The sequence below is a fragment of the Peromyscus californicus genome, unplaced genomic scaffold (assembly GCF_007827085.1).
Source record: "Peromyscus californicus insignis strain IS unplaced genomic scaffold, ASM782708v3 Scaffold_6__1_contigs__length_162567912, whole genome shotgun sequence".
Lineage (NCBI taxonomy): Eukaryota > Metazoa > Chordata > Mammalia > Rodentia > Cricetidae > Peromyscus > Peromyscus californicus.
Genome location: NW_026294584.1, coordinates 138,086,584 through 138,109,524, shown reverse-complemented (window position 1 = coordinate 138,109,524; position 22,941 = coordinate 138,086,584). Strand labels below are relative to the sequence as shown.

Genomic DNA, 22,941 nt, shown 5'->3' with positions numbered 1-22,941 from the left:
TGGCCTCGAACTCACAGAGATCCGCCTGGCTCTGCCTCCCGAGTGCTGGGATTAAAGGCGTGCGCCACCACCGCCCGGCTGCTATCATCTTCTTAAACTTGCTCTTGAGGAAGGTCACCCAGTCCAGAATCAGCCACCCATTAGAGGCTCACATCAGCCTCACGGCACCCACAGCACCTGACACACTAGCCATGGAGACGAAGTTCCTGAATGGGTCCTGGTAGTGCAGGTTTGGGGGACAGGAGAAAATGCTGATGGAAGGGCACAAACTGCCAGACAAAGTGTGAGTAAGCACTGAGGATCAAAGTGACAATAGGTAACAATGTCACCCTGTCGGTCTGAATTTGCTTAAGAAGATCTTAAATGTTCTAACACCACACACACACAAAACAGACAACTATGTTAGGTAATAGAGGGTATAGTTAACTTAATTGTGGTAGCCATTGTATAATACATTTCCATATCAAGTCAAGACAGTATGATGTAAATGTACATTATTTATTTGTCAAGTATACATCAATAAATCTTAAGACAGAGGAACAAAGAGACAGGGAAATGGCTAGAGGGTCCACACCATACAACTCTATCTTCAAATAAGACCTTAGGAATCCAAGAAAGGACAGAGGCTGGAGTGCTTCCACATATGCACAAAGGATCCTGTAGAGTCTCTAGAATATGGGAAATTCTCATTATATAAAGAGTAAAGGATGAATAAATAAGTATATATGGAGACCAGTGTTATCATATGGATAACTGTTGACTGCCTTAAAATTCTATGGACATCTATTCCACAAGAAGATCTATCCAGGTATCTGTGTAAAGCTGGATAAAAATGCAATCCATGTCCATGGAAAAGGCTTGATTCATAAGTATATTTTCTTCACCTGACAAACTGCATTCTGTTTAACACTGCAAGGGATGTCATTCCAGCCCCAACCAGAATTTCGATGATTTACTGTAACACATTGTTCATGGTCATAGTTGGGCTCACCTGGGTGCCAGAACCTGGAAGGGAGGAAAGAGCATCAGGATGTTTCCCAGGTTGATGCTGGGGAAAAGAGAGCAAGAGTAAGCAAGATGAGGATGCGGTGGAAATTTGTGGAAATCAGATTCAGGTGTGTACAAATCAACCGTTCTCCACCACCCATGTCTGACATGTCCCTGGAAACAGGGCCACTGCACTCAATATTCTCTTAGCTTGTTACTTAACTGTTCTCCCAGAACACATCCCAGGGTCTACTTCATCCCTAGGTCTTGGTACCCAGGGACTGTCATTCCATGTGCTTACTTACATGATGAAAAGGTCTCTCCTTCTCATGCTGTAATAAATTTATTTTAATTTAACAATAGTCTTTTTTGAGAGACTGGAGAAATACTTAAAATAGTTCAATAATCTACTTATTTCTGTAATCTAGGACAAGTAATTTACTACCCTGGATTCCTACTTTTCTTCTCTGAAAATAAGAATGAGAATAACATTACTAGCTATTTCTCACAACAGAAATCAGGAGAGAATATGGGAACATACTAAGGTATTAGAGTTTTTAAATAATTACATAAATATGACATAAAAATATGAGATTGAGGGCTTTTAATTTAAGAGAAATAATCAGTTATGATCTTGACATTAATTTTTATTATAGATATAAATAAAATCTAGAGAGATGGCTCAGTCATTAAGTGTGCTTGCGGCTTTTCCAGAAAACATAATATTTCTGTTTCCAGCACCCATATTGGCACAATCATACCACTTGGGAGCTCAGTTCCAAAGAATCCAACACCCACTTACAGGCTCCATAGGCACCCAATATACACATGGCACACAGAGAGACATAGATATACACACTAATAAAAATGAACTAAATCCTATTGTTAAATATATAGATGAGAGACTGAAAATGTAATAAAATTCATCATGGTATAGCACCTTGGTTGGGTGCCCTGGGTACTTATCATCCTACACTCTTCAAACTCAAATTCCTCATCTCTTCTGGAGTATCAGTGACATGTGTCTCACAGGACTCTTTGATGAGGAAATGGGGATAAAGTAACTCCATCCCCAGCACTCACACCAGGAGTAAGCTGTTTTAGTTTCATAACCAACAGCTGGAACACCCTAAAGTCTTCTCATGCTACAGGACCCAGGACTCCTCTAGGTAACTCTGGACTCACGTGGCACTTTCATTGTATGGTGTCTGATCAACCCATCGCCACTGTCGGTGACCTGGATCGGAAAGCCCAATATAATAAACAGCTTTACGATCCAGGATCTTGGTGATAAAATCCTAAGAGGAAAGAAAGATACAGCATTCAGCCTGGATGGAGTGATTCTTTTTCTATTATAGAATTTTTATAAGATCTTTTAAAAGTTATTTTAACTATACAAAATTATAGGTCCAATATGATGATATATGCAAATATGTAATAATCAAATCCTAGTTCATCTCTCTAGGCCCTTAAATAGTTTTCAAATTTTAGATTAATACACCTTAATTATACATTTTAGAGGTACACTGTGTTACTTTGACTGACTTTTTCTGGTCACAGGGAGATGAGAAGACAAAGAAAGGATCAAGGAAGAAGATCCACCCCCAACCCCCAGGAGTGCCATCTTCTCCAGCTGACCAGGACACAAAGTCATCACTCATGGGCCTGATTTCCATGACACTGGAAACAATCTCCGTTCATGATCATAATGAATTCTCATCTCAGACTCACTCCCCTCTTTTCTTCATCAGCACCATTCTTGAAAGTTGTGCATGAGAGAATTTAGCAGATTTAAGCATTCTCCATTCATAACCTCAGATATTTCATTTCTAATGGCTGGCTGTGACTCTCCTGATTTGATCCTCTTTCCCTAGTCAGCTCTGCGCCCTCCTCTGTTAGGCAGTGGGTACTACAGGAAGCATTAGAGTGCTGAAATCACAAACTGCTCTTTCAAGCAGAAACATTTCACCCTTCTCTCCACCCACAGATGTTGCATTTCTGTTGCCATGGTTCCTTGTGGGTTGTTCAGCTTCACTGAAGCAGGGACAAGGTGTAGAATGCCAAGGTTGAAGTAACCTTTCCAGCTTTCTAATGGAAAGGTTTCTGCCACATCAGCAACACCCATGTCAACAAAACTCCCTCTTAGTAAAAAGAGGCAGATAGCAGGCCAGGCCCAGGCCCCACTCTCTCCCAGGATGCACCTGCTCTTCCTGGCTGTGGATCACCATCAGATGAGCACCCATGCTGGAGCACTTCTCCTCACTCTTATTCCAAGATGATGAGTCATTCGATATGAAGTAGCAGTGGGAATTAAATGGCTTCCAGTCCTTTGGGCAACAGCTCCAGACTTTGTCTTTGGGGGAAGAAGGAAATGTAAGTGTAATGTCATAGAGTCATTTTAAAGCCTGCTTGATGTGGAGACAACATGGAAGCTGGGACTCCACACTTCTCCAGATACAGCAAGGAGCCCCTCCCCATCAGATGCCAAGCAACCCCAGTCTACCTCTGTCTACACTAACATCAGGACCCCGTTGTCCTACTAGGGTGTTGTCAGGATAACATAGTGTCATGGACACCCAGACCCCGAGGACATAATCCAAACTGTCTGGGTCTCTAAATAATAGTTTAGTTCCTGGTATAACTCATTATATCAAGATCCAGAAAATTTCATAGTTTTATATGTTGTATTTAAATAATACATATCAATAATCATGGCAGCAAAATTCTGACGATTTTTAAGTTAATGATGATAAAAATACTTCACAAAAAAATTACAAAGATTCTAGAAATAAATTTAAAATAGAATGTCTTAAGAAAATAAAAAAATAAAAACCCAATGTGTGTAAATACAACTTTTTTTCATTTTTGAAAACATCATTTTAATCATTGCATAGTGTTTCATTACAACCATACATGAATATATTTTTAACAGATCTCTTTTTTGCCAATTATTTAGGGTGTTGCTTTTCTTTACATACCTATTAAGAATAATAGCAATAGATCAACTTTGTCTACACTAGTTAATTGTGTCCCAGGGAAAAATTTTAGAGAATAAATTGCTGTGTCAAAGGATCAAGTGTGGTGTAAATATAACTCTTTCTATGTGTAATAATGTGTTTTGCCATTTTTGTAATTGAAAAAATTGATAGAATAATCTTTTTTAAATGCAGTGGTTATAGTAGAATGGAGGTGACAGAGAAATCAGGAGAAACAAAAATCATAGAAATTGAATTATATTCACATACTCATATATATCGCTATGTGCTTGTACGGATACAAAGAATGTCAGAGATGAGAAAACAATCACAGAACAGAAGGAGACAGAGAATGGACGGCCAGAGCATGCAGTGTTCAGTGAAGAACTAAGAAATTACATTTGCAGTGGTAAACGTAAACAAGGCTCAGACAACAAAGACTATTGTGCACCATTATGAAGAACTTGGATAGATATAGACAGATATATTATTCTGTCTCTTGAGAAACCTAACCAAATATTCCACCATAGTGTGAGCTATATGTCCAACATCTTTTCAAAATTACAATGTGGAAAATGGATTTTAAAAAAGATCAATTTTTACATTTAATTAAAATATAATTATATCATTTTCCCTCCAGTCCCTGCCATGTTCCCTCCTCCCTCTCAAATTCATGGCCTATTTTTACTGTTCTAAGAGCTGCAGACAATTAATACCTCCTGAGAGAGGGAGAATTAATCTTTTCCAGGGATGAGCCTCCTAACTGGTTATCCAATACCAAGTGGTTAGCCTAAAAGGGTACACTTGTATCAGCCGAACACAGCATAGCAAGGTGCAGTCAGACTAGGCATAATCCCTCATATCAGGCCTGGATGAGGCAACCCAGTAGGAGGAAAAAGGTCCCATGAGCAGAGGAGGGCCGCTCTTTTCTAAAGGGAAATGGAGGAGCAGTGGATGTGTAGGGTAGGGGAGGTGGAGGGGTGTGGAGGAGGGGAGGACAGGAGGCTGCAGCTGGGATGTATTGTATGAAAGAAGAACAATATTTTTAAAAAGAAATAAGAGATTCAGATGATGAAAAAGAGGTACACTTTTAAGTGGCCTACCATAAGTGGACCATCAGGTGATAATAACAGTCTGTAATAATTTGTATAGTTTAGACCTTGTATACTATATAATTAAACTAGCATTTCACACCTGTCATCTTCCTCTCCAAAAATAATTACTCAAATTTTAATATAGGAATATCCTGTAATATATCAGATCAGTCATCCTCAGAACTAATATTCACATCATTTAAAACAAATATCTTCTGAAAACTCATCCCAACCAAGAGAAAACTGAAGAGATGTGACAGCTAAATACAGTTTTGCCATCCCAGATGAGAGTCTAGTAATCGTGAACTTCAATCAGGGATGATTTCAGTATTCACCTGCTAGCTGTAGCAACGTTTGCTTATAAAGATGTTTGTATAGGGGACAGTGTATGTATATGTGGGGTTAGAATGATATCTTTATATCACATGAAATCGTCTATAATTTAAAAATGTTCTCAAGGAGTCTATTAATACTTTAAGTAATTTGTATTCATGATACAGTGCTTCATCATTTTATTCAAATTATATATGTGTATATATGCATATATATACATATATTTTAAAGTTTTCTTTATTCATTATGTATACAGTGTTCTGTCAGCATGTATACCTGCATGCCAGAAACGGTACCACATTTCATTACAGATGGTTGTGAACCAAGATGTGGTTTCTTGGAAATGAACTCAAGACCGCTGAAAGAGCAACCAGTACTCTTAACCTCTGAGCAATCCCTACAGCCCGTGTGTGTGTGTGTGTGTGTGTGTGTGTGTGTGTGTGTGTGTGTGTGTGTATGTGCATGTATGTGTGTGTGTGTGTGTGTGTGTGTGTGTATGTGTGGGTATGAGTGTGTATGTGTGTATGTGTGTATGTATGTGTCTGTGTGTGTGTGTGTGTGTGTGTGTGTGTGTGTGTTTGAGGTAAAAAACAGCAAATGTGCAGAGACTGTTCAGGAAGAAGCAGACACTAGAAAAATCTAAGAACAACAGAACCCTTTCACAAACAAGACTTGTGTAGACAAATGGAGGCATACATATCAGACCTTCTGGTCTGATATAGATGTACATGTGGACTCCACATCTCAGCATGGGCCACCTGGGAATCTATTAAAAATATCACATAACTCAGGCAGATATCCCCTATTCAAGTGCCAGCCACAGCAGCCAGAAGAACCAGTAGGCAAACTCAGGCAGAGACTCAACTGCTGGACCAGAGGCCACTTGGCCACCAGAACTCCAGATAGACCTCCCGCCCCAGGACTTCCTCCACTCTCTTAGTGTACCCCAGATACTACCCCCAATTGCCTCTCCCCTAATCACAATGTCCCAGCCCCCAATTCAGATGGAGAGCTCATGCTCAACAAAAGGCCAGGCCAGCAGCCATAAGTTCAGCCCTCAGCTCGGGAGAAGAACCTCTGTTCAACCATAGGCCACACAGAATAAAAGACCAAAAAGGACAGAGAAACCATAAATAAAACACCCACCAAAGATAAACTTGACACCTAGTCGTAAAATCACCCCAAACCCAGATACCTGGATGCTAGAGCAAGAATGCAATCAACAACAGCCATGGTGATATGTCACCACAGAGCCCAGCTGTCCTACTACAGCAAGCCCCGAATATCCCAACACAGCCAAAGTACAAGAAAAAGACCTTAAACCAACTTTATAGAGGTGATAGAGGGCCTTAAAAAGGAAAACTGAATAAACCCCTTAAAGAAATCAAGGAAAACACAAACAAAAAATTGGAGGAAATGAATAAATCCCATAAAGAAAGCCGAGAAAAAACAAACAGTTGAAGGAAATGAATAAAACTGATCAAGACCTGAAAACGGAAATAGAAGCAATAAAGAAAACACAAAATGAAGGAATTCTGGAAATGGAAAATCTATGTAAGTGAACGGGAACTACAGATGCAAACATAACCTAGAGAATACAAGAGAGGGAAGGGAGGCTCTCAGGCATTCAAGATATGACAGAAGAAATAGATACTTCAGCCAAAAAACATTAAATCTAAAAAATTTCTGACACAAAACAGCCAGGAAATCTTGGACTCTATAATGAGATCTAACCTAAATATAATGGGAATAAAATAAGGAGAAGAATCTCAGCTCAAAGGCCCAGAAAATGTTTTCAACAAAATTATACAAGAAAATTTTCATAATCTAAAAAGGAGATGCCTATAAAGGTACAAGAAGCATACAGAACACCAAATAAACTGAACCAGAAAAGAAAGTCCTCTCACCACATAATAATGAAAACACTAAGCATATATAACAAATAAAGAATATTAAAAGCTTGAAGAAGAAGAAACCAAGTAACATATAAAGGCATACCTATTAGAATTACACCTTATTTCTCAGTGGAATCTATAAAAGCCAGAAGGGCCTGGACAGATGAACTGCAGATTGTAAGAGACCATAGATGCCAGCACATACTACGATAGCAAAACTTTCAATCAACATAGATGAAGATATGTTATATCATGATAAATTCAAATTCATATAATATCTATCCACAGCTCCAACCCTACAGAAGGTACTAGAAAGAAAACTAAAACCCAAGGATGTTAACAACACCTATGAAAACACAGGAAATAAATAATCCCACTCCAGCAAAACCAAAAGAAGGGAAGCACACACTCATACACACACCACGACCACTATAACACCACCACTACCACCACCACCACCACCACCAACAACAACAACAAAATAACAGGAATTAAAAATCATTGGTCATTGATATCTCTCAATATCAATAGACTCTTTTTCTTAAGAAAAAAACACAGACTAATAGAATGGAAGCAAAACCAGTATCCATCCTTCTGCTGCATACAAAAAAATACTCCTCAATATCAAAGATAAACATTACCTCAGAGTAAAGGGTTGGAAAAAGATATTCCAAGTAAATGAACCTAAGAAGCAACCTGGTGTAGCGTGAGTTTTCCTGCCTGGCCCAGAATCAGGACAAATCTCTCTTACCTGCCAGTCCCACAGCCGCTCAGACCCAACCAAGTAAACACAGAGACTTATATTGCTTACAAACTGTATGGCCGTGGCAGGTTTCCTGCTAACTGTTCTTACAGCTTAAATTAATCCATTTCCATTAATCTATACCTTGCCACATGACTCGTGGCTTACCGGCATCTTCACATGCTGTTTGTCATCATGGTGGCTGGCAGTGTCTCTGACTCAGCCTTCCACTTCCCAGCTTTATTCTCCTCCTTGTCCCGCCTATACTTCCTGCCTGGCCACTGGCCAATCAGTGATTTATTTATTGACCAATCAGCAACACATTTGACATACAGGCCATCCCACAGCAACCTGGAGTAGGCATTCTAATGTCTAACAAAATAGACTTCAAACCGAAATTAGTCAAAAGAGACTGGGAGGAGCACTTCATACTCGTCAAAGGGAAAATACACCAAGATGACATTTCAATTCTTAACATCTATGCTCCAAATTCAAAGGCACCCAAGTTTGTAAAGGAAACACTACTAAAGCATACATCACACATCTACGAGGTTGACCCTATTAAAGACTCCTAGTAATGGAGTCTGGTGGTGATATGGAGCCTGAACTGGCCATCTCCTGTAACCAGGCAAGGCTTTCAGTGGTGGGACTGAGATTCCAACCCAGCTACAAAACCTTCAATCTACACTTTATTCTGCCTGCAAGATGTGCTGGGGGAGAGGTGGCACAGAACTTGTGGGAGTAGCCAACCAATGACTGGTCCAACTTGAGGCTCAAGCCACAAGAGGGAGCCCATGCTGGACCCTGCCTGGATGGCCAGGAATCTGAAATGGGATGGCTCAGAGACCTAGGGCAGAGCTAAACATAAAAACAAAACAAGCAAACTAAAGTCAATGAACTGATTTCTAACAACATTCCACTATACTCAAAGACTGGTGACTAGCCTATTTGTCATCAGAGAGGCTTCATCCAGAACTGATGGCAGCAAAGGCAGAGACCCACAACCAAACATTAGACAGAGCTTGGGGAACCCTGCAGAAGAGGGGGAAAGGATTTTAGGAGCCACAGAGGTCGAGGATACCAGGCTGCATGTATGTTATGGTTGTTAGCTTGGTATTCTTGTGGGATTCCTAAGAGTGGGAGTGGGGGTGTCTCTGACTCTTACCTGCTCTTGAGATGTTTTTCTCCCACTGGGTTGCCTTGGTCAGCCTTGATATGAGGGTTTGTGCCTAGTCTTGTTATAACTTGCTGTGCTGTATTTGGTTGACATCCCTTTGGAGACCTGCTCTCTTATGAATGGAAACAGAGGAGGAGTGATCTAGGGGAGAGAGGAGTTGGGGAAGAGAATTAGGAGGAGTGAAGGGAGGGGAAACTGTGGCTGGGATGCAATGTATGAGAGAAGAATAAACATAAAAGGAAGGAACAAAGGAAGGAATGAAGGAACAAAGGAAGGAACGAACGTAGGAAGGAAGGAATGAAGGAACGAAGTAAAGAAAGATTATTTGAAACCATTAAACTCTACAGCAAGAAAACAGACTCATAGGTGCTCTGATTCTTACCAGATGTGGGTGGATCGTCTTTTTTGCAGTTCAATTCTTTGTGAGTTATAACTTTGTGAGTTAAACTTATAGCTTTTTTTTCTTCAAGAAGCTGAGAGTATTTTTGAAAATAAACTGTAAAAGAAAAACAGAAACAAAACCACTCATTTTCATGAAAATATTATGGCTTTGACTTTCTACTTACTGGTACAAAGATCTACCAAGTCCCAATTACATAAGTAGACAGAGCCTAAGATTCCCATCACCCCATAGTCAATGTAGTCCTCAGCCTCCTATTTTGAAACCACAGGTACTTCCAGGACTCAAGAAAGACCATGATTTGAAAGGCAGGACAGGCCCACTGTCATGACTCTAAAGGGAGTGAGCCATACCCTTCCATGTTAACATAAGATGAAAATGCTAACTCTTGGGGGAGATGAAGCAGACATAGATAATCATATTTAAGGATGTAAACTGCCTTGTATTTGGGAGGAAAGGGGGTTAGCTAATTCTGAGTAGCTATAGGCTATTTTAGAATAGGAAATAAAAAAGAACTCAACATGTATCTATGGAACACTGTTTTCTTCCTTAAACCCTCTTCCTTTTGACCAGCTTACTCCTCCACGCACACGCTCACTCTCTCCCGGTTTACACCTGACTGGCTTCTCTCTAGAACTGAATTTCTTCACTTTCTTCCCTGAGTCTTTTCCTCCTAACCCCAGCACTTTGGCTTCCTCCATTTCACTCACACCAGGTTTGAAATGGATCATCAAAAATACCCAAGGGTACTTAATTAGCCATCTTGCTATTGTACTTGACCCAGTTCTCCTCCTCTGCAGCTCTTAATACATTGTTCTGTCCTGGTTTTACATCACCCTTTTATTGCCATTGCTTCTTGTTGTTTTTTTATAATCTCTTTTCCCTCCATCCATGCATTAAAATGTAACACTTCCTACAGTCTTGTCATGATTCTTCCTCCTCATACAAAATCTTCCTGAGTGATGCCATGTATTGCTATGGTCTTGCCTGCTGCCTATATGTGCAGGATTTTGTGCTCACTAAACACAAACATATTAGGTTCGACTCAATATGCCCAAAACTTAAATCAACACGTGCCAACTTAAACCTATAACTTATCCTTGATTGTCTACCTCTTTGAAAAACTTCATGGTTGCTGAGTTTACATCATCAGAATATGAAAGTCACACTGTACTTCTTGGACCTTTTATTCCCTGGATCTCTATATTCATCAGCATCTACTTTCTTGGTGTTGTGCTCTTTACCATTCAAAGTCACCTCCTCTCATGTTCTTCAGACACTTATCTCATTATCAGGTTATAAATAGGCATTCTCATTTCTCTTTTTGTCCTAGTGACTCTGTTTTCAGAATTCTGCAAAAGCGTCGTCTATAACCCATGTTCAGCTACATCAATTCTCTATTTGAAATGTTACAATGGTTCTCCATGGCTGTGATGCTTTGCAAAAAAACCCCACAACTTTTAACTTCTGTATCCACAGAAATTAAATGTATTTGAAATTTTCCTTGTTAACAAAAAAAGAAAAGAAAAGAAAAACAGTGAAGTCTTCTGTGTGAACTGCCTTCTAGACATCCTTTGGCCAGAGAATGTGCAAAATCAACTCTGATCTATTATTAAGTTAAATTATTTAAAAGATTTGTTTATTGACTATATATACAGTTTTCTGTCTGCATGTATGCCTGCAGGCCAGAAGAGGGCACAAGATCTCATTGCAGGTGATTGTGAGCCACCATATGGTTTCTGGGAATTGAACTCAGGACCTCTGGAAGAACAGTCTGTGCTCTTAACCTCTGAGCCATCTCTCCAGCCCTTGTGTTAAATATTTTGAGAAATCTGGCTGATGGTCACCCACAATCTTGGAAGTCTGCAAGCTGCTGTGTAAACAAGCCAGGACATCCTAAGGAATTATACAAAGGTGTGTCATACTGTTAGTCATCCTAGCTGTCTTCCTCCTCTCAGAAGCTGAGGTTCCTGGACTGGTAACTGACCACATACACACGTCTAAGTTCAACTAGGACCAGAGAAGCCACTCAGTGGAGATCAGCCTAAACTGACAAACCACAGAAGCATAAGATAAATAAATCGTTGTCTTACCTCATTAAGTTTATGCTGATTTATTAAGCAGAAAATCATTCTTGATTAGAAAAACAATATTTAGAAGAAAAAACTGAGTGTTTCGTAATGGGGCACAACACAAGCTCTGCATCCCCCTATGTCTACCTAGGGAAATGTCATTTCTTCTTCACCTAGAACTGTGTACTTCAGTCATTCACGCTTTTGTTTCTCACCTCTGTGACATTCTTGGTACACACAGTTCTAGACATAGCCTCTTCTAGGAAATCTGTGTCAGCACAAGACTTCCTGGACAATGTTGTAGACACTGGCCCATTTTTTCTTCATTTTTTTAGACACAGATTTTTACATAGTCCAGGCTAGCTCCACACTTGCTGTCCTCCTGTCTCAACATCCTGAGTAGCCACTTAACCAGCTGGCACTGATTCGTTGACTTTCCTCTAAGTTTCTGGAGAAAAGAGTCCATGTTCTTCCTGGACTCTGTCTGTTAGACACACTGTAAGACATACAGTAAATGGCTACTACTTGGTTCAAGTGAATGAGTAAAACATCCTAAACACAAGAGTTTGCATGCAATTTAAATTTTTCAGAAATTCTCGAAACTTTGATGAGCAGAAATCCACCCATTTGCTCAGTTGGCTTCTAGATTTCACATAATCCTGGGCAGGACAGAGCAATTAGAAATTAGCTAAAGAACACTTCTTGGATAATTTCTTGCTAACTCCTTCTTGTCCACACTTATCCCAAGATGAAGGAACCCTATACACACACAGCTTGTATACACATACAGCTCAACTTCTCAATGCCAATGAGAAAACAGATTTGATCTCCCAGTCTAACAAAGACAACACTCCACAGAGTTTATCCACAAACCCTCATACATTCATAAATACACTTCAGTTTCTCTAATGAGAATGGATTTCATTTTTTCCAGGATAATAGCTAAATCCAAAGACAAAGTAAAAGCTACAGTGTAACCCCTTGAATTATTTCTTCCCAAACATCATTTCTTCCCCATACTCTGTTAAACGCTGGTGCTGCAGCAGACCCTCTCTTCACCTAAGGCAGACATGTTGATTCATTGGGGATACGTACAGATAAAAGCAGCCAAGAATGCGATGGCCAACAGCAGGAAAAGTGCCATCAGTAATGTGAAGAGCAGCGAGGGGCGGCCAGGCTTACTTAGAGGAGGGGTGGGCTTCACTTTGGGCGCTGGAAGGAGAACACAGTCACCTCATGAGTGATAAATTTCACCCTTGTTTCTGCTTTTCCTCGCCGTCTCCCTATTCTCCATGTCACATAATCACTAATAGTGTGACCATTTGAAATAATGGAAAAATAACGTCCATTGTAAAAAACATTACCAAATACAAAAAAGAACACACACTACTGAAATAACTGGTATTAATATTTTGAGATCTGAAAAATAATTTGAATATATATTCACAAAAACTCTTTGATCATATCCTTTCAGGAAGTTCTATTTTTTTTTGGTGGTGGGAGGTTTAATGGGCTAGGGACTCACTATGTAGAGCAGGCCGGTCTGCAACTCATTATGTAGACCAGGCTGGCCTCAAATCCTCGGTGATCCTCCTGCCTCTGCCTCCAGAGTGCTGGAATTATACCACACTGGCCCTTTCAGCAAATTTTAAAGGATGTACATATAGTATGTTTTCCCACATGACAACACAACGTAAGTACTGCCATCTGCCTGTGACTTTCCTTTTACACTGTCTTGTAAGTACATTTTCACACCACCATGTTTTCTTGGTGTTCTTTACTGTGGTTGCAGCAGGATATATTCTAATACCTCCCAGACTGTCTGAACACTAAAGATGCATATACAATAAAAGGTAAATTTTTCTAGTCATATTCCACTTCTTTAGGATATGGTCAGTCTGCTAGTCACTGACTCATGACTGGAAACCGTTTGCTTGATGAAGATAAAATAGAGTGGAGAGCACCTGCCTGCTGAGGGAGAGGTTCTGCTTTGATCTATACTATAAAAGAAAAAGTTCCTTCAAGATAAAAGCTCCACACACAGAAACAGTTTTCATAAAGTTACAATATACTGTCAAAACAGAGGGGAAAATTTCATTATTGAAAAGTATGATTTCATTTTCATTTTTATAAAGCAGGAAATGCTATATACAAGATATATATAAAAGAATGCAGGATACAAGGTATAGTTTCTGTAAATGGCAAGAGCTAAAACCATGGAAGCAAGCTTTTCTTTCCCACTAGAAAACTCTACAGCCCTTAAAGTCACTCTACAAACAATTCAATCCCCTGCGACTCCAGTAAAATCCCAGACATGAGCGCTGAGAAGATTAGTAACCAGCATCACCCAAAGTTTATTATTGACTCTTCCTTTATCCTTCCCCCTACATTAAGTCCAGAATTTTTTTTACCTGTAGCAGAAACTGAGTAGGTGCCTGAGGAGTTGGATTCATTCTTGAACTTCACTTCTGCATAGGTGATTTCTGAAGCCATATCAAGAAGAGTGAGACGTGCCTCACTCAGAAAATGCACTCTGTCTCCTCCCTAAAACTCGTGGTATGTGAGAACCAAACACGGCGATGAATTGTCATATCACACAATTATATATGAGAAGAGGTATTTCCAGATGTGATATACCACATGAGAATGAGAAACCACAGCACGGAATCACTCAGGCCACATACAGAGATGCAACATCTTCAAACACCAAAGTAAGAATCGTAGCGTTTGGACCTACTCAGCCTGATATGCAAATACTATAAAGTGGGAACTCAAAGGGGGAAGGAAAGAAATAGGAAGGAGGGGAGAAGAGGAACCACGCTGTTAGAGAACTCTGTCCTAAGACACTCTGAAGCAAACATAACTTCATGTGCTTCTGTATGCAAATGTGGTTTCAGACAAACCGGAAAACGTGAGCAAACACTTAAGACATGACAACATTCATTCTGACTGAACAGACAAGTTCTGACACCACATTCTAGGGGACCATTGTCCCCTCACCATTGTGTGGTCTCCCACTTTCCACTCAGCTGCCTCCAGCAGGGGGAAGGCAAAGTTCACATCCTGGTCCTTCTGAAGCTGCTCCTCTGAGCTCTCTGCTTCCCACTGTCTTCATAACTCACTCATGGGCACTCTCCACTCACTGGGCCACTGGCCACATCCTGACACAGCTCTGGTTAGCAGCTGTGGGAGGAGGCTGTCTCTCTCTTCATGCCTCTCCTCCCTTTTCCCTGAACTGCTCAGCACCAGCCTTGTGGGTTCACAGCACTGTTGGGAACAGTTGGGAGAATTAATGGATCACAATATACCAGAGGGGAACTTAAGCTAGTTACTGAAAAGGGCATCATTTAGTTCCTCCCACAGATGTCTTCCAACTCATAGCAACTTGCTCAGCCTTCAGTTCTTCCAAATATTTTCCTTCTTGAAGTCTCCTCTTGCACCTACAAATAAAAACAGCACATGCATGAACACCTACACAAACACACACATACACACACACACACAAACACACACATACACACAAACACACATATATACAAACACACACACATACACAAACACACACACACACACACACACACACACACACACACACACACACACACACACAATTTGTGTTTTTAGGTTTCTCTCCAGTTTGTATCCAAACATATTAAAATCCATGGGTGCACACTATTCGCTTCATTTTAGTGTAATGTTGCAGCAGGTTTCCTTTTATTTCCCAAATTTCAGCATTTCTAACCTACATATGTGACTGGAAAAAAAACTATGTTCATTATCTCTATTGTAGGCTCTCAAATGACAATCTCTTGGATGCTGCCCATCACTCTCCCACGTCCTCCACTAAGCTACCTGTCTCTCCAGCATGGGCTCCAGCCCTCAGGTCAAACCTTTGTCCCCTGAACTAATACCTTCCTCCCTTTAGCTGGATGTTCCCTCTCAGGGCCAGACACCTTGCTGAAGTTCTCACATCACGACGGAGGAAGCCTCTTCACCATGCTTGTGCAGACTCCTAGCTAGCTCTTGCATTTAAATTAACCCATATTTCTTATCTATACTTTGCCACATGGTTCATGGCTTGTTACCTCATTTTCTACAAGTCTTCCTTCCTTGGCAGCTGCCTAGTGTCTTCCCAGACTCTGCCCTCCTTCTTCCTGTATCTCTGTTTGGCTTTCCCACCCAGACTTATTCTTCTGACTATAGGTCAAACCAGCTTTTATCATCAGCCAATGAGATCAACACATATTCACAGAATACAGGATATCCCACAGCACCTCACAATGGGTTGGGAAGAGTTGACCCTGATGGCATGGGTATAGGGGAGCTGGCCCCACCCCTCACCTGAGGCGGGTGACCCCAGTGGCCTGGATGGCCCCAGCTCAACTACCACTCAGGCCCACAGCTGGGTCTGGGATTGGCTCACCCTAACATCTACTCCATCTGGTACCTGCTGGAGCTTGTGAAGGTACTGGTCCTGTGGAACAATAACTGCAGGATCTCCATGACACAGGGCACCCTCGGGATATCCAAGGGGAGTTTGGGTGAGGATCCAGTGATGAGAGCATACCTGAAACCAGAGGCCTTGACCAGACCAGTGACTCATTGCAATGAACATTTGCAAGTAAAGCTGATTGGACAAAAGGGGACACTGTGTGACACATTGAGGCTCCCAGTGCCACCAGGTTGAATGAAGAGATGTTGGGGAGGCAGGAAAGATGAAGGAGAGAAGATTTTTGTTTTGTTTTGTTTTTGTTCGGTTCTTGGGAGTTTTTGTTAGTTTTTCTTTTTGTTTGTTTGTTTGCTTGCTTGGTTTGATTTGATTTTTTTAAAATTTCATTTGGGGGGCTGCTATACAAGGGAGCAGAGGATATGGAGGGACTGTGAAGTGAGCAGAACTGAGGTACATGATATAAAATTCCAGAAGATTCAGTAAAGAAATTATGTTAAGTATAAAAAAGAGTAATAGTTGTCAGTATTTTGATATAAATCTTTCCAATAAGTTAAAGCTTTTACATTTTACGCAACCAGAACATCATAAATAGTGATTTCTGACTATCATTTTATCTTAATTTTTCCTCATGAATTTTTTTTAATGATTTTTTTGTTTTTATTTTTAGAGAGGGTCTTTGTATGTACCCCAGGCAGACCTTGAATGCATTATGTAATCCAAGCCAGCCTCAGTCTCACAGAAACCCTGTCTAGGCCTCCTGAGTTTTGTGACTAAAGACTTGTGCCAGCACATCTGGATGAACATTATTCTATGTCATCATGTCTTCTTTATCATTGTTATTATGATTGCATAGTATTTTATTATATACTCTTAAAGTCTTCCAGCTTGCTTCCAACTTCAAATATGCAATAGTCAAGAAGTCATATTTTGTGAAAAAGTCACCACGTTTTTAAGTCACCACTTCTTTTTTTTTTTTTTTCGTTTTTTTTTTTTTTTTTCGAGACAGGGTTTCTCTGTGTAGCTTTGCGCCTTTCCTGGGACTCGCTTGGTAGCCCAGGCTGGCCTCGAACTCACAGAGATCCACCTGGCTCTGCCTCCCGAGTGCTGGGATTAAAGGCGTGCGCCACCACCGCCCGGCAAGTCACCACTTCTTAAAGAGTTACAATACTTCCCAACCATGGGTGAGGTCCTGGGTTCTGTCCCTATCACAGGAGGGAGAGAGTGAAGAAGATACTCAACACCTGGATGCCAACAGACTATGACATGTCACCGGATAGAGGGGGAAATCAGTGTGCCATGGTTTAACTTTGAAACAATTTGTTACACATTTTTATTTGTGTTTATATGTAGAAAAGATACAATAACGTGGGTGGTGGGATTTTCTCTAGATGGTAAAAGACAGCACCTTCTCTTCTCCATTGTACAATCCCACAACCTTTCACATCTGTCTATAGGCAGCACACTTGGTTGAGACTCCTGTGACCCAGAGGCATGGCCAGCATCTAAGATCATCTGTCTTTGTCCCTCACTTCATCACTCACTAGGAGCAGCAGAAAATGCTTTCTTACCGGGAGGAGAGTCTGCATCCATGTCTGAGGAATCAAATTTATTCATGAGGTTCTTGTTAATATAAATGTTTTCTGAAAACGTGTTGAGAAGAAAACTTCCCCTGCCCTCAGCAGATGTGTGCCATCCCTTCCTTAAAACAGGTCCTAAGAACCAGCTCAGCAGCACTCAAGGGCTCACAGAGACTCAAGCTGCTATCATAGCACCTTCATGGGTCTGCACTAGGCCCTCAACATACAAGCTGGGGTTGTTTAGCTCAGGGTTGTTGTGGGACTCCTAACAGAGCGCATCGGGAGTCTCTGTCTCTTCTACCTGCTCTTAGGACACCTCTCCTCCTAGTAGGTTGCCTCATCGAGCCCTGATATGAGGATTTGTACTAGTCTTATTGTATCTGTTATGCTGAGTTCAATTGATATCCCTGATAGGCTTGCTCTTCTCTGAGAGAAAACAGAGGAGCAATGGATCTGGGAGAGAGGGAGGTAGCAGGAGACCTGGGAGGAGTGGAGGGAGGGGGAGCTATGGTCAGGATATATTATATGAGAAAAGAATGGTTTTTTTTAAAAAGAACAGAAATACACAATATGAAAAAATTCTCTAAACAAGAAACAGCAAATTGTCTTGCTATCAGCTAGGCGATGAGAAGCACTTCACAGAGAGCTGCCCTGAGTGTGCAGCATGAGGTCCAGTTCCCTGCCACACATTTCCTTCAGACACAGGGCCTGGAAAATTGGACTATGACCTAATATGACTAAATAAACAGGATTTTTTTCTTGTCTCCAATTCCTGTTGAACCAATTGTAATAAATAATGAATGGAAGTCCTGATAAAGTGAACCATGCTATTTCTAGATGCTGCACTCCCCAGACTGTGTACTGTGAATCAGAATACAAGTTTAGAGGTGGAGGGTAACATTGTAAAGGATGTAAATCATGGGTAATTCCATCTGAAGTACAGAAGCACCTGGGTGAGTAAAAACCACTGAGGCATCTCCAGAAACCAGGGCACCCTATCCTTTTGTGTATCTGCTAGTACTACTTGTATAGAGGGTATCAGTTGAAGCCTAGTGCTTTTAGGAAATAGAATAGCATGCTTTGGGTTTGGAGAGATGGCTCAGAGGTTAAGAGCACGGACTGTTGTTCCAGAGGTCCTGAGTTGAAGTTTCTGGAAACACAGAGTAGCTCACAGTCATCTGTAATGAGATCTATCGCCCTCTTCTGGTGTAAAGGCAGAACACGGTACACATAATTAATAAACAAAGCTTTTTTAAAATTGTATGTTTTGATGCATAATAAACAAGTTTACTGGAAGAAAAATAATTATCAATTTGAAAAGGATATATAGGAAAAAAACGGTGCCAAGTCATCCAACGGGTTTAACAAAAATTGTAATAGTTTTTTATCACAAGGAATATAAATTTAAAGGGTTAATCCAATTTTATAATTATGCAAATAGATCTTCTAGCATTCTGTGATTTTTAGCAGAGAGGGAAATAGCATCCATATAATGCATAATGAAAGAAAGGAGGAAACAGCTTTCTAACACTCCCTAAAGTGGTAGCAACAAACTTTTGGCACATTTGAGGCACCGTATGTCCCAGAAGGCAGAAGCCAGAGATAACCCTTAAGAAGATGAAGTTCTAGCCAGAGCAATAAGACAACATAAGGAGATTAAGGGGATACAAATTGGAAAGGAAGAAGTCAAGCTTTCCCTATTTGCAGATGACATGATAGTATACTTGAGCGACCCCAAAGATTCCACCAAGGAACTGATACAGCTTATAAACACCTTCAGCAACATAGCAGGATACAAGATCAACTCAAAAAAATCAGTAGCCCTCCTATATACAATGGACAAAGAAGTGGAGAAGGAAATCAGAGATGCATCACCCTTTACTATAGCCACAAATGACATAAAATACCTTGGGGTAACACTAACCAAGCAAGTGAAGGACCTATATGACAAGAACTTTAAGTCCCTGAAAAAAGAAATTGAAGAAGATGTCAGAAAATGGAAAGATCTCCCATGCTCATGGATAGGCAGGACTAACATAGTAAAAATGGCAATCTTACCAAAAGCAATCTACAGATTCAATGCAATCCCCATCAAAATACCAACACAATTCTTCACAGACCTGGAAAGAATAATACTCAAATTCATATGGAAAAACAAAAAACCCAGGATAGCCAAAGGAATCCTGTACAATAACACAACTTCTGGAGGCATCACGATCCCTGACTTCAAGCTCTACTATAGAGCTACAGTAATAAAAACAGCTTGGTACTGGCATAGAAACCGACATGTGGACCAATGGAATCGAATTGAAGACCCTGACATTAATCCGCACACCTATGAACATATAATTTTTGACAAAGAAGCCAAAAGTGCACAATGGAAAAAAGAAAGCATCTTCAACAAATGGTGCTGGCAAAAATGGATATCAACATGTAGAAGGCTGCAAATAGATCCATATCTATCACCGTGCACAAAACTTAAGTCCAAGTGGATCAAGGACCTCAACATAAATCCAGCTACTCTGAACCTGCTAGAAGAGAAAGTAGGAAGTAGTCTTGAACGCATTGGCATTGGAGACTACTTCCTAAATAGAACACCAGTAGCACAGACTCTGAGAGAAACAATCAATCAATGGGACCTTTTGAAACTGAGAAGCTTTTGTAGAGCAAAGGATACGGTCAACAAGGCAAAGCGACAGCCTACAGAATGGGAAAAGATCTTCACCAACCCCACATCTGACAGAGGACTGATATCCAGAATATATAAGGAACTCAAGAAATTAGACATCAAAATGCCCAACAGTCCAATTAAGAAATGGGCTATAGAACTAAACAGAGAATTCTCAACAGAGGAAACTCAAATGGCCGAAAGACATTTAAGGAATTGCTCATCATCCCTAATCATCAGGGAAATGCAAATCAAAACAACTCTGAGATACCACCTTACACCTGTCAGAATGGCTAAGATCAAAAACACTGAAGACACCTTATGCTGGAGAGGATGTGGAGCTAGGGGAACTCTCCTCCACTGCTGGTGGGAATGCAAGCTTGTACAACCACTTTGGAAATCAATATGGCGCTTTCTTAGAAAATTGGGAATCAATCTCCCCCAAGATCCAGCTATACCACTCTTGGGCATATACCCAAGAAATGCTCAACCACACCATAAGAGCACTTGTTCAGCTATGTTCATATCAGCATTGTTTGTAATAGCCAGAACATGGAAACAACCCAGATGCCCTTCAACTGAAGAATGGATAAACAAAATGTGGTACATATACACAATGGAATACTACTCAGCAGAAAAAAACAATGGCATCATGAGGTTTGCAGACAAATGGATGGATCTAGAAAAAATCATCCTGAGTGAGGTAACCCAGACTCAGAAAGACAAACATGGTATGTACTCACTCATAGCAGGATACTAGACATGAAACAAGGATGAATTGTCTGCTACTCACATCACCAGGGAGGCTACCCGGAAAACAGGACCCCAAGAAAGACACAGGGATCGCCCAATGACAGAGAAATGGAATGAGATCTACATGAACAGCCTGGACATGAGTGGGGGTAATGAAAGGCGAGGGTCGAGGGAAAGAGAGCTTGGGGGAGCGGGAGATCCCAGCTGGATCAACAACAGAGAGGGAGAACAAGAAATAGGAGACCATGGTAAATGAAGACCACATGAGAACAGGAAGAAGCAAAGTGCTAGAGAGGCCCACAGAAATCCACAAAGATACCCACACAACAGACTGCCGGCAATGGTCGAGAGACAGCCTGAACTGACCTACTCTGGTGATGGGATGGCCAAACACCCTAATTGTTGTGCTAGAAACCTCATCCAACTACTGAGGGATCTGGATGCAGAGATCCATGACTAGGCCCTGGGTGGATCTCTGGGAGTCCAATTAACGAGAATGAGGAGGGTTTATATGAGCGAGAATTGTTGAGACCAAGGTTGGATAAAGCACAGGGACAAATAGCCAAATGAATGGAAACACATGAACTATGAACCAATGGCTGAGGGGTCCACACTGGATCAGGCCCTCCGAATGGGTGAGACAGTTGATTGACTTGATCTGTTTGGGAGGCACCCAGGCAGTGGGACCAGATCTTGTGCTCATTGCATGAGTTGGCTGTTTGAAACCTGGGGCCTATGCAGGATTGTTTGGCTCGGCCTGGGAGGAGGGGACTAGACCTACCTGGACTGAGTCTACCAGGTTGACCTCAGTCTGTGGGGAAGGCTTTGCCCTGGAGGAGATGGGAATGGGGGGGGGGGGCGTTGGGGGGAAGGTGAGGGGGACGGGAGGGGGGAGAACAAGGGAATCCGTGACCGATATGTAGAACTGAATTGTATTGCAAAATAAATTAAAATAAATTAAAAAAAAAAAAAAAGAAGATGAAGGCTCAATATCAGCACAGAGATGGATGTAACCATTAATAACTCCTTTCTTTCTAAAGGGATGGATGGCAGTCTGGCATGCAGCATTAGCATTTTGTATTCTAGTTGCTTGACAATAATCATTTTTATCTCTCTGTCAACCATTAGGCAACTGACTGCCTGTGAAAGATGAGAAACAAAATCTTGATATGGTTCATCAGGCCCCTGTCTAATTTTAGAAAGTGCCTCTGTCTTTTTTTCAGAATCTGGTACCATGTTTACAGTGCCAAAATGTTTATTTGTCCATGAGCCTCAGGAGGATACCTGTCATTGAGCATCACAATACATGGTTTTCCTGCTAACATTTTCAAAGTTATTAGGCACATTGTTTTGTGGATTTCTGAGAGTTAGTCCTAACATCTCTCTGAATAATCAGTCTTCCACAGTAAATATTCACTCCATAAGACAAGCTTTAGTCAAGATCCTCCAGTCAGAGAGAAGAAAAGCATCCCCAGAAATGGAATCAGGGGGAGACAATGTAAAAGGAGCAGCTGGCCCATGCTGAGCACAAGCCTGCTTAAGATCCTTAAGAGTCTTAAATGAAATGGGTATATGGATTTTGACTCGTGGTACAAGGCTATTGGGAGTGGACATTTTGCTCACCAGGAAATGAGAAAACCCTTCCATGTCTTTTCCCATTTTCTGGACTTGATATAGAGCCTCTGCTGTGGCATGTTCTGTATGTCAAATGTGTTGCTCTGATTGGTTAATAAATAAAACACTGATTGGTCAGCAGCCAGACAGGAAGTATAGGTGGGACAAGCAGATAAGAGAATTCTGGGAAGTGGAAGGCTGAGG

General features: G+C 41.0%; 1 protein-coding gene across 1 annotated transcript; it reads right to left on the bottom strand.

Moving 5' to 3' along the window:
• Positions 1–479: 479 nt before the first annotated feature.
• Positions 480–14,385, bottom strand: LOC128098874 (C-type lectin domain family 4 member A-like). The gene is made up of 6 exons (XM_052720362.1): positions 14,087–14,385; positions 12,771–12,887; positions 9,586–9,699; positions 3,189–3,340; positions 2,173–2,285; positions 480–1,005 (listed from the first exon to the last, which is right to left on the bottom strand). The coding sequence occupies exons 1-6, from the start codon at positions 14,166–14,168 to the stop codon at positions 864–866; spliced, it is 720 nt and encodes a 239-aa protein (XP_052576322.1). The 5' UTR covers positions 14,169–14,385; the 3' UTR covers positions 480–863.
• Between the last annotated feature and the right edge of the window lie 8,556 nt (positions 14,386–22,941).